This window comes from Macadamia integrifolia, chromosome 8, assembly GCF_013358625.1.
Source record: "Macadamia integrifolia cultivar HAES 741 chromosome 8, SCU_Mint_v3, whole genome shotgun sequence".
Lineage (NCBI taxonomy): Eukaryota > Viridiplantae > Streptophyta > Magnoliopsida > Proteales > Proteaceae > Macadamia > Macadamia integrifolia.
The window spans coordinates 18,769,686-18,780,877 of NC_056564.1; the positions used below are offsets into that span (position 1 = coordinate 18,769,686).

At 37.2% G+C, this 11,192-nt stretch overlaps 1 protein-coding gene across 2 annotated transcripts in view; it reads left to right on the plus strand.

Annotated features, from left to right (window-relative positions):
* Window positions 1-5,975: 5,975 nt before the first annotated feature.
* Window positions 5,976-11,192, plus strand: part of LOC122087129 (homeobox-leucine zipper protein ANTHOCYANINLESS 2-like) — a 6,604-nt gene continuing 1,387 nt past the window's right edge. Inside the window, exons 1-8 of one of the 2 annotated variants that reach the window (XM_042656133.1) lie at window positions 5,976-7,300; window positions 7,396-7,613; window positions 7,720-7,837; window positions 7,930-8,628; window positions 8,733-8,834; window positions 8,966-9,178; window positions 10,406-10,580; window positions 10,683-11,053. In XM_042656133.1, coding sequence (XP_042512067.1) covers window positions 7,133-7,300; window positions 7,396-7,613; window positions 7,720-7,837; window positions 7,930-8,628; window positions 8,733-8,834; window positions 8,966-9,178; window positions 10,406-10,580; window positions 10,683-11,053 — 2,064 coding nt within the window. In that variant the 5' untranslated portion in view covers window positions 5,976-7,132. The remainder of the gene's footprint in view (window positions 7,301-7,395; window positions 7,614-7,719; window positions 7,838-7,929; window positions 8,629-8,732; window positions 8,835-8,965; window positions 9,179-10,405; window positions 10,581-10,682; window positions 11,054-11,192) is intronic. The other variant, XM_042656134.1, reaches the window with a different exon arrangement.

Genomic DNA, 11,192 nt, shown 5'->3' on the forward strand with positions numbered 1-11,192 from the left:
GAAGAAGACCTTCTCTTTTCCCTGTTGGTTTTCAGGATTTGGAAGCTTTGGCATGAATCTTGTCTCTTTGTCTTGGGTTTCCCCTCTTTATATGATCTTGTATGTATTGATCATAGTTCTTAATTGGGATGGATTGATTGTTCGGTTTTCAGGATTGACAAGCTTTGGTAAGAATTTCGTCTCTCTGTCTTTGTTTTCCCTAATTTGGCTGCACTTTTTGCATAGATTTCTTTCCTTCTTATGCTTTCGATAGCTATTATCAGAATGAAGGGAAAGTTCAAGACTCCTGCAATTTCAAGGGCATCGCCATGGAGAGAGAGGGATACAGAGATAATGAAATGGTATACGTGTGAAGAGAGGGGTATTTTTGGGATAATAAGATAAGGGTGTTTTACTTATAAGGGTTAAAATGTCATTTCATAGCATCACTTAACAGAGACTGACGGTAGGGGGTCTGAGTTTAATTTGGTGAAAGAGAGGGGGTGTCCCTATAATAATGGCATTCTCCAAGGGGTGGCGCTGTAAATTACCCTATGTTTATAATATTGTATTAATCTTCTTTTTTTTTTTTTCTCATAACTCTCTTGGGAAATGGTATTGTTTTAGGTGAATGGTATTATTTTTTTATTTTGAACCATCAAGCCCATTACCATCCACAATATACCTCTCTCTCTCTCTCTCTCTCTCTCTCTCTCTCTCTCTCTCTCTCTCTCTCTCTCTCTCTCTAGGAGTGAAGGAATGAATTGGAAGCCTCATTTGATCCAAATGTCCTAATGTTATTTATGGAGATATTTATGTTATTGGAAAGCAAGCAGTTGAGAGTGTACAGCCCATGTATCACGTTTATAGTTTACATGGAGAGTAGCTAGCATACACGCTTTATAGATATATGAGGATGATCTACGTTGGAAAATTTTAAAAATAAATAAGGCGAATTATTATTGTCACAAACGTGTATTTTTTTTCAAATGTCACAATGCCTTATTCTGACACATGGACAGATGGTATGTACATTATAATTATTGGGTAGTGGAAGCATAATCTAGATTAACAATGTATCAATTTCGTAGTTTAATTCAATAAAAAAAAATAGGGTTATCCGAGCAAGTGGCATAAAGCAGTGCACCAATGAGGTGTGGCAAAACGGCTTCATACATTGGAGGACAATGAGATCATTTCATATGAAAAAGGGGAGAAAGAGAAAGAGAGATGGTGCTAGCATCCCTCCATTGATGGCTCAAAGAACCTTTTCCCTTCAATCAAATGCCCTTTTTTTTATTGACACATTCCATGTATGTCTATGCATGTCAACATGTGTACAATGCACTCATTCCCACTATTCCTACTATGAGTGAGAATAAACAGTCTAGATTAAGAAAATAAAAAACCCTAAAAAAGCCATTTCATATTTGTCTTATGATTTTAAAAAATATCACCTTCCATAATAATAATAATCACTCCGCTATATTTGCCATACACTTGCTCAAATTTGCAAATCTGATTCCCCCAAAGAAAGTTAACTCCTACCTCTCCTTCTCCCCTGAGACATGAAAAATAAAAAACCCAAATTATCACTTCTTTATTAACAGAAGTGATAATGATTAATTAAGTAATTATGTCATTAGTATTATGATTATTATTATTATTATTTGCCATTCACATCATCATTTATGCTATCATAATTATTTTTTATCATTATTTATTTTACGAGCATAAGTCGTGAGCAGTTCATCTGTCATTTCCTTTTAATAAATGTTTAAATGAATTCACCGAATCTAATAAATATAATTATTGTTTACAGTAGGAGACCCAAATGAAGTTTAATGGCATTATCTCTCTCTTCATGAATTCACCCACGCAATCAGTATCACTGCAAATTTATTTTTTAACAATAGGTAACCAAAAATGAAGTTTATTGTCCAAATCTCATCGTCGTTAGAAAATGTAATTATCTATATTCTTACTCATTATTTTCATAATAAAATTCCATTAAAAAATAGAAAAAAATTATATATATAAATTTTTTTTTTTTGGTAGGAAAAAATAGCAAAATATCAAGAACTTATAAGCTTTTTGAAGTATAAGTGAATAATCACACAAAATTCAATAGCCCCACCATTTAAGAGGTCATTGTTCTAATTAATAATGCATCAATTGACTGAATTGTACGCAGGGTCTCATCCCATCAATCCACGTGATGAAGGAAAACTCCTTCGTTCATAAATTGTATTTTTCTCCTTTGTACTAAAAGTTGCAAGTACAATAACCCTTTTGGAAATCATTTTCAAATGATTCATAAAATGCCTAGGTAATTGAGAGAAAATAGTTGTATCCTTAAAAGAAAAAAAAAAGGAGAAAATTATCCACCATAAACACCTAATAGATAGTGATTTTGTGATTGATATTAACTTATATATAATTAAAGAACCAGGACTACTCACTTTTTTATTTCTTTAGTTGATAGACTATACTTTGAAATTTTAATTCAAGACAATGATAGTCATCTCTACGTCACAAATTCTAACTTTTTTCAATTTAAAATGCATCCCAACAAATTAATGTATTCATTGTAATAACTTAATTATTATTATTATTATTATTATTATTATTAGGGACAAAGTTTTTGTCATGAGAAACCCCTGCCCCAAAAACAAAGAGGTGTGTAATGGCCACTATACTCTTGCATGGGGCCTCTTGTGGATAGAAAACACTTGCCCTTGTTATTATTATTATTTTTTATTAATTATGCTGTCACTATTATTTATCGTTATTTATTTATTCTGCAAACGTAAATCATTAGTCGTTCATCTATAGTATTCTTTTTAATAAATGTCTTCTTGAATTCAGCCATGCTGTTAATATAGCTACAATTATTTTGTAAAAATAGGAAACCAACAACGAAGTTAATTTATTCAAATTTCATAATCATTTGTAATCATATTCTTATACATTATTTTCGCCAATGAAAGTCAACTAAAAAATAACAATATTTTTTAAATTTCATGAAGAATTGATGAACAATTACAACATATTTAATAGAGAAAATAACCAATTAAATCGGGATAAGGCTGAATTTGTTGTTGTTGTTATTATTGTCGATAGCCCCACTATTTAACATGTCATTATAGCAATTGAGTAAATTGTATGATCAAATCAATTGATTGTCAATGTTGATTTAATGCCCCTTAAATAAGTTCCTTCTTGTTCAGTTTTACTCTATGACAACCATGGCAATGGTTGCCATCTAGTGAAACTTAAATGCGTATGAAGTATACCAATAATCAATGCCTTTCTTCTTGATCTAACTATTAAATTTTTCAATGGAAAACATGGGATAACATTTTTAAAAGGGGAAAAGATTTACTCTCTCTCTCTCTCTCTCTCTCTCTCTCTCTCTCTCTCTCTATTTTGTCTTTGGAAGTGTTTGAAATAAACATATCCATGTAGGTGTGTTTACCATAAACAAGGATACATGTGTTTGTTCATTTGGACATTAGATCTTTATGTCGAGTCTATTTGGGAAGTTACAATTAAGAATTATGATGACTAATTTTGACCACATCAAAAAAATATGATGCTACTTAATAATTTAAGTGAATATTTAGTTTACTTTTGTAGAATAGCTATCAATCGTTATTGTATTTTATTAGATGCTTGGATCCTTATTATGTCATTGTTAATTTTGATTATCAAAAATGTGCATTTCTGGTTGGAAACATGATTAACTCTCCATATAAATTCTACCTGAATGTTTGGAGTTACAACACCTAGAAACTATGATGGATAATTGATAATTTATAAAATCTTTAATGTTGGGATTAAATCCAACAATTATTAGTAATTTTTAGACGCCATAGAGTTGAAGAAAATGGCTTGATCATTTCTATATGATCATTGTTTGATGTTTTCATTTGGAGGTGGGTGACTTAATGACAACCATATTTTTTTGTTTATGAGATTAAAAAATAACAAAATAAATTAGCATTTGAGCATTAGAAAATGTTACGTCACCATCAAAAACAACAATAATAACAACAACAAACTCAGTCTTATCACAACTCACTCCAAATTAAGAAGGGGGTAAGGAAGACGTAGAAAGATGAGAGATGAGAAAAGATAGATGCTAGTCGAAAGATGAGGGTAAGAGGAAAAAGGCATAGGCCAGCAAGTTAAGATTTATGCCAGTAAATATGACCAACATTTTCTCCCCTTGCCTCGCACTGGCTTTATGATTCACCAAAAACTGGATAAGAGGTCAATACTCCAAACATTATAATAGTGGTAAAAGGAATCAAACAAGATATATGTAGATCATTATAAATTAAAGTTATAGACACTAATGAATAAATAAGCTCCGCTTAATTGTTTTTCAATTAAAATAATATGACACTCTTAATGACTTTACATGAAAATTTTAATAAATATACTTTTTGTTTTAATTACATATATATATTTTTTTAAATTACCATGAATTTCATTGAAAGACGTGAATGAGAACAACTTTAATTACTGCATTATTTTTCATTAATTTTGTCAATTAAAGTATCTTTTATTATAGATCAATTTGTGTTTGCTACTTTGCTAGCATGCCATGCCTGTCTACTACTGAATTCATTCATTCATTCATTCCTACACTCTTGTTTGGTCAAAGATCAAATAATCAAAACCATCCGATCGGTATCGATCTTTCAACTTTAAATTTCTTATTAGGTGAATATCAACTTTAAAGTTCATGACAACATAAACCTTTACAGATGGCGAGGGCTAAAATGTTAATTTCAACATGGGAGAGGGCTACATACTTGTCAATTAGGGGTGGGCATTTAAGAAGGACAGAGGTGTGGGATCCATATGTGGAATGTGAGAGAGCGTGTACATTAGTGTCTACACCTAGATACTAAGTAGGGGCGTCCCCTCATTCACCCCATGTTGATGTTGGTGTGTCTCCTCATTGGTCCCCATGTTGGTTATAGGCTATGCAATCATCGACATGGCATGCATATTCCCCTCACATTGGTGTCACCAGGGTATTCTCTCTCTCTCTCTCTCTCTCTCTCTCTCTCTCTTATGATAATTATTAATTTAGTTTAGGAAAACTAAGGCCTATTTGATAACGCTTCAAGAAATACGTTTTTATCGTTTTTGTTTCTAAAAATAGTAGAAACAGAGCAAAAAGCGTTTGATAAAACTGTTTCGTTTCACTTATTTTCAGAAATAGAAATAGAAATTTCTACTTATTTATGGTTTAAGAAACGATCCAAAACTTGTTTCACCGTTTTTGAAAACGACTTGTGATCATTTTTTCACTGGTTACTATCGACTTTTAAAAACATGATTTATCAAACACCTTCAATTCCATTTATATTTTTGAAAACAAAAAAAACATTATCAAACGGGTCTTAACTCTATTCTAGAGCGAAATATATGCTAATGTTTCTCTCTTTCTCTCTTTCTCTCTTTCTTTCCTCTTATGGGAGAGGGGAGATAGACTCAAAGAATGCTAGCGTATACTACACTCTTGGAATGAAACCTGGAAGGAGAGAGAGAGAGAGAGACAGAGCCCGCAGTTAATGCTTTACCTATTTCTCTCGTTCTGTATTTAGAAGGACAGCTAGGACCAACTTTATTAAAAAATAAAAAGACAGATACGCCCACGCTTCTCTCCTTCCCTCCCATTCATAATCCGTCACATCTAACTCCCAATCACCAACAGAACCCCAACGACCCCATTCTTTTTACTCTCTTCACGGTAATATATGACGTTAAAGGTCGAGATGGTCTTTTCACAGCCATGGTTAAAAGAGAGACGATTCCATATATCCATTTATGGTAAAAATTTGTGAGACACATTCAGGATCATAAGTCAGTCATCCACGAATCTCGAGGATGAAAGAATCCGACGCCTAAGATTATGGGACCCCATGTTATATGCAAACACTATCTGATTTGATAATTTTGTAGGACTCCGGAGGAACGGAACGTCGCATAAAGTAACCAGAGCTCTGGCGAATTGCCGGAATTTGTCCAACCACCGGCGAACGTCAAGGAATGGTTGCCATTAACGTTTTTTTGGGTCTGAAATAAAGAGAGTTTATTGAGAAAGCGAAGGGCCATCTGTACGCTGGATCTCGAAGTAGAGAGAGAGAGAGATCCATATACGGATCTGAATTCTGCAAAAAAATGTTTCTTCTTCTTACTATACTGACAGTAATAGAAAGGTATTTGAAAAAAGATTAGCTTTTTTCACCATCGCAAAAGCAGTTCCGCTGCCTCCGCAGCTGTTCTGTGATCTTATTTTATTACTTTTCGTTTCTTCTGACGGATCTAGTGAGAGAGAGATAGAGTGTGTGTCTGTGTGTATCCCAGAGTCAACCGACCCTTTTCACAGCTTTGGTTTTAGTATTTGTAAGGCTTCGAGGAGTCCACATAAGCGTTTATCTTCACCTTTTTATTTTATTTTCTCTCTCTCTCTCTAGAAGTCTTTCGTATTCTCCGTTTACAGTGTTAGTCATGGAAGCTCTGGGTAGTCAAGAGTCAAGACATGCAGAAGAAGGGATATAACCCTTTAGCTCAATAGGGTTATTTAGTTCCCCCCCCCCCCCCATCCCTTTCTCCGATCGTCCTTCGCTGGTGGTTTTCCTTTTTCCCATATCTGTGGCGTCGTTTGTTGACAGAGGAGCTCAATAGAGAGAGGGAGACGGGGAGAGAACGAAGTGCGAAGCAGCAGAAAAGCTTTTGCTTGCCTTCTTTCTCTTTCTTTCTCTCCAGCTCCTCAGTTCTTTCCAGAGAGGGAGTTGGAGACATTAGTTTCCTGCTTTTGTCTCCTCTGTCCTCTCTGTATTTCTTTTTTCTTTTCTTTTTTTCCTGCCCTTTTGGGCGGCGATTTCTTTCTCTGAGCTACTCCGTTTTTGGTTAACTTGTTAGTTTTTCATCCTCTCCCGTGGTTTTACGTTTCTGGGTTTGTGAATTTAAACTGTATATCTTGAACGGATCGGAGATTGTTGTGACGGAGGTGAATCAACAAATGTGGTTTTAGCTCTTGTAGATAGGACGATTGTACGAAGTAGAAGCATCAAAAAAGGAATCCAGGAAGGGAAGTCGACGTTAATTAGAGAACTAGGGAAGTATTTTGATGAATTTTGGGGGTTTTTTCGAGAACAGTTCTGGTGTTGGTGGTGCTAGAGTCGTGGCCGATATACCTTACAACAACATGCCGGCTGGTGCGATCGCTCAGCCACGCCTCGTCGCTCCTTCTCTGGCCAAATCTATGTTCTCTTCTCCAGGCCTCTCTCTCGCACTTGTACGTTTTCTTAGTCTTTGTTCTTCTTTTTTTCCTCTTAAGTTTCGCTTTGGGCTAATCTGTGTTTTGTTTTTGTGGTTGGAAATTTGGAGCAGCAAACAAGTATGGAGGGGCATGGGGATGCAAGTAGGATTGGAGAGAATTTGGATTCAGCCCTAACAGCGGGGAGGTTTAATAAGGAGGATGGGTATGAGAGCAGATCTGGTAGCGATAACATGGAGGGCGGATCCGGTGATGATCAGGAAGCCGATATCCCACCGAGGAAGAAGAGATACCACCGACACACTCCACAGCAAATCCAAGAGCTTGAATCGTAAGTTTTCTCGTTCTTCTCTCTCTCTCTCTTTTGTTTAATTTCTGAACCTGAAGTGTTTTTGATGATGAGATTTCCCGTTTCTCTTTTGTTTCTGTTCTTGAAGTCTCTTCAAGGAGTGCCCTCATCCAGATGAGAAGCAAAGGCTAGAACTAAGCAGGAGGCTTAACCTGGAAACTAGGCAAGTAAAGTTCTGGTTTCAGAACCGCCGCACTCAGATGAAGGTAAAGTTCTCTCTAGGTTTTGCTTTTTCAGTGTTTGTTTCTATGTTTATGAGGTAATGAAACTAGTAATCTCATGATGCGACATAAAACAGACCCAACTGGAACGCCATGAGAACTCAATACTTAGGCAAGAGAACGATAAGCTGCGAGCTGAGAATATGTCGATTAGGGATGCCATGAGGAACCCAATCTGCACCAACTGTGGTGGCCCAGCGATGCTAGGAGAGATCTCTTTGGAGGAGCAACACCTTAGGATTGAGAATGCTCGCTTGAAGGATGAGCTTGATCGAGTTTGTGCCCTGGCAGGGAAGTTTTTGGGTAGGCCAATCTCATCCTTGGCCACTTCAATGCCACCACCTCATATGCCCAACTCAAGCTTGGAACTCGGTGTTGGAAGTAATGGGTTTTCTGGGTTAAGCACTACAGCTGTAACTTTACCTTTGGTATCTGATTTTGGAGGTGGGGTTTCTCCTGGTGCCTTGCCTGTTGTGCCTCCACCCAGGACAGGATCCGGTGTGACAAGCCTTGAGAGGTCACTGGAGAGATCGATGTTGCTAGAGCTTGCTTTATCTGCCATGGACGAGTTGGTCAAGATGGCTCAAACCAATGAACCCCTTTGGATCCCCAGCTTTGAAGAAGGTGGGAAGGAGACATTGAACCATGAAGAGTATATGCGGGGTTTCCCTTCCTGTATTGGGATGAAGCCAAATGGGTTTGTGACTGAGGCCTCGAGGGAGACTGGTATGGTCATCATCAATAGCTTGGCTCTCGTTGAGACACTAATGGATGCGGTAACCATCAATCTTTTGCAAATTTTTTTTACATGAAAACTGGTTTTGAAGAAATTTCTCATTTTAATTCATTTTTGTTTTTGTTGTTTCTCTTTGGAAAAAAGAATCGATGGGCTGAAATGTTTCCTGGAATGATAGCTCGAGCTTCCACCACCGACGTGATTTCAAGTGGTATGGGTGGAACCAGAAATGGTGCACTTCAATTGGTAAGCAATTTCTGTATTTTCTTTTTTGTTTTGGAAGAACAAAACTGGTAAAAAAATATCTGACATTATCTTAAGATCTTCCAAGACTTCGCCATCTATTCTCTGAAACAAAGCTTTTTGGACATTTGCAGATGCATGCTGAGCTGCAAGTTCTTTCTCCACTGGTCCCGATTCGCGAGGTCAACTTCCTGAGGTTCTGCAAGCAGCACGCAGACGGGGTCTGGGCTGTTGTCGATGTGTCTGTAGACACTCTCCAAGAAGCTTCAACTGCGCCAACTTTTGTGAACTGCAGGAGGCTTCCATCAGGCTGTGTGGTACAAGATATGCCCAATGGTTACTCTAAGGTAAGCAAAATAAATGAAGAGGAATAATTAATCAAAAGGCCACAAATGGTGATCAGCCTAAATTAGTGAGAATTTCCTAAATGGGTATTTATCCTTTTGTCTTCAAGTCTTTAATGAAGGTGGTTGCTAGAATAGTGGTTTTAGAACCTAGTTGATAGTCTTTGGGAGAGAAAGACATGAAATAGTATTATTAAGCTCCAATAGTTACAATTCAATATCCTAGGTTTTTGCACTCCCAACTCAATTAAGCTCATGCATCTATGTCTTGTTTGGTCTATGATTTTTTGGAAGAATCTGGTCCACCAAAGACCTTAATTTTCTAGGTTTCATATCATTGAAATGCAACAGTGCCACTGATTGTGCTGCTTTTGCCTGAAGCATCGTCCATGGTAATATGAACTTGCACTAGGGTTAATTTCTTAGTGTGTTTTTTCCGCGATTAGAGTTTTTTTTTTTTTTTAATGGTTTCCTACATGAGGGAATCGAGGTTAGCAGCAATTTTATATTGGATGGAAGCCTCTACTGCTCTCCTTGTTTCTGCGCCTCGAACACATTAATTTCATTAGCCTTTTTTCTCGAGGTATGACCTTGTAATCTTCTACCTTGGTTATTTAAATACATATTTGATGTTTCTATTCCAGTCTGCCATTCTCTCTCTCTCTCTCTCTCTCTCTATATATATATATAAATTATTCATTTTGTTCAGAATCCTAGCCATGACCTGTTTTCGCCATATATAATGTACTGGATTTTGTTTGATTACTCTCTGAAGACCTAATAGTCAAGCCCTAAGACCGTGGCCATTTTGTTTTTAATACTTTTTATATATATAAACATATCTCGATACTTGACAACCTTCAGCCGTGCTCCTCGCTCCCTCGCCCCATCCCAAGAGATGCCCAATCTTTTTTTCTCTCTTCCAAAAGTCGTCCACCTAGAGAGAGAGAGAGAGAGAGAGAGATTCTATGTATATTTCATCTGGTTGGACCTGTATATGTATCTAATATAATACTGTGTTATTTTATAAACTAGATTGGGAAATCTTTCTTCGCTTTCTGGCATAAAAGTGAATTTATTATACCTTACAAGGTTGACTAAAGTTATTTCTTCATATTACTAGAATTGTGTTTTGTCTTTTTGCTTGGTTAATTGATCCTTCTTCTTCTTCTTCTTCTTCTGGCCCAACTGTATCCTAACTTTAATGGTATTAAAAAATTCGCTGAACAGGTAACATGGGTGGAACATGCGGAGTACGATGAGAGCTTAGTACACCAGCTTTACCGGTCGTTGCTGATCTCCGGCATGGGTTTCGGTGCACAGAGATGGGTAGCTACCCTACAGAGGCAATGTGAATGCCTAGCCATCCTCATGTCTTCCTGTGTCCCCACCAGAGATAACGCAGGTACTCCCAAGTCCCATCTCCCTCCCATAAATTCTTCTTAGTCAACAATAATGTCAACTCCATTTCTTTCCTTCTTTTTTGTGATGTTTTGTTATATTGTAGCAGCCATAACCCCTAGCGGAAGGAGAAGCATGTTGAAGCTAGCCCACAGAATGACGGATAACTTCTGTGCTGGGGTGTGTGCGTCTGCGGTTCACAAGTGGAACAAGCTATGCAACGGCAATGTTGACGCCGACGTTAGGGTTTTAACTCGCAAGAGCGTGGACGACCCCGGCGAGCCGCCCGGTGTGGTGTTAAGCGCTGCCACCTCCGTCTGGCTCCCAGTCTCTCCGCAGCGTCTGTTTGATTTCCTCAGAGACGAGCGTCTTAGGAGCGAGTGGGATATCTTATCTAACGGTGGGCCCATGCAGGAGATGGCCCACATTGCTAAGGGCCAGGAACATGGCAACTGCGTCTCCCTCCTCCGAGCTAGTGTGAGTAGTTTATACCACCCCTATTCCTCCATATCCTGTTAGATATCACGTACTTCCCGTTCCAAAAGATTTTTTTTTTGTTTTTGTTTTTTTTTTTTTTTTTTTTTTTTTGTTTTTTGTTTTTTGTTTTTTTTTTTTT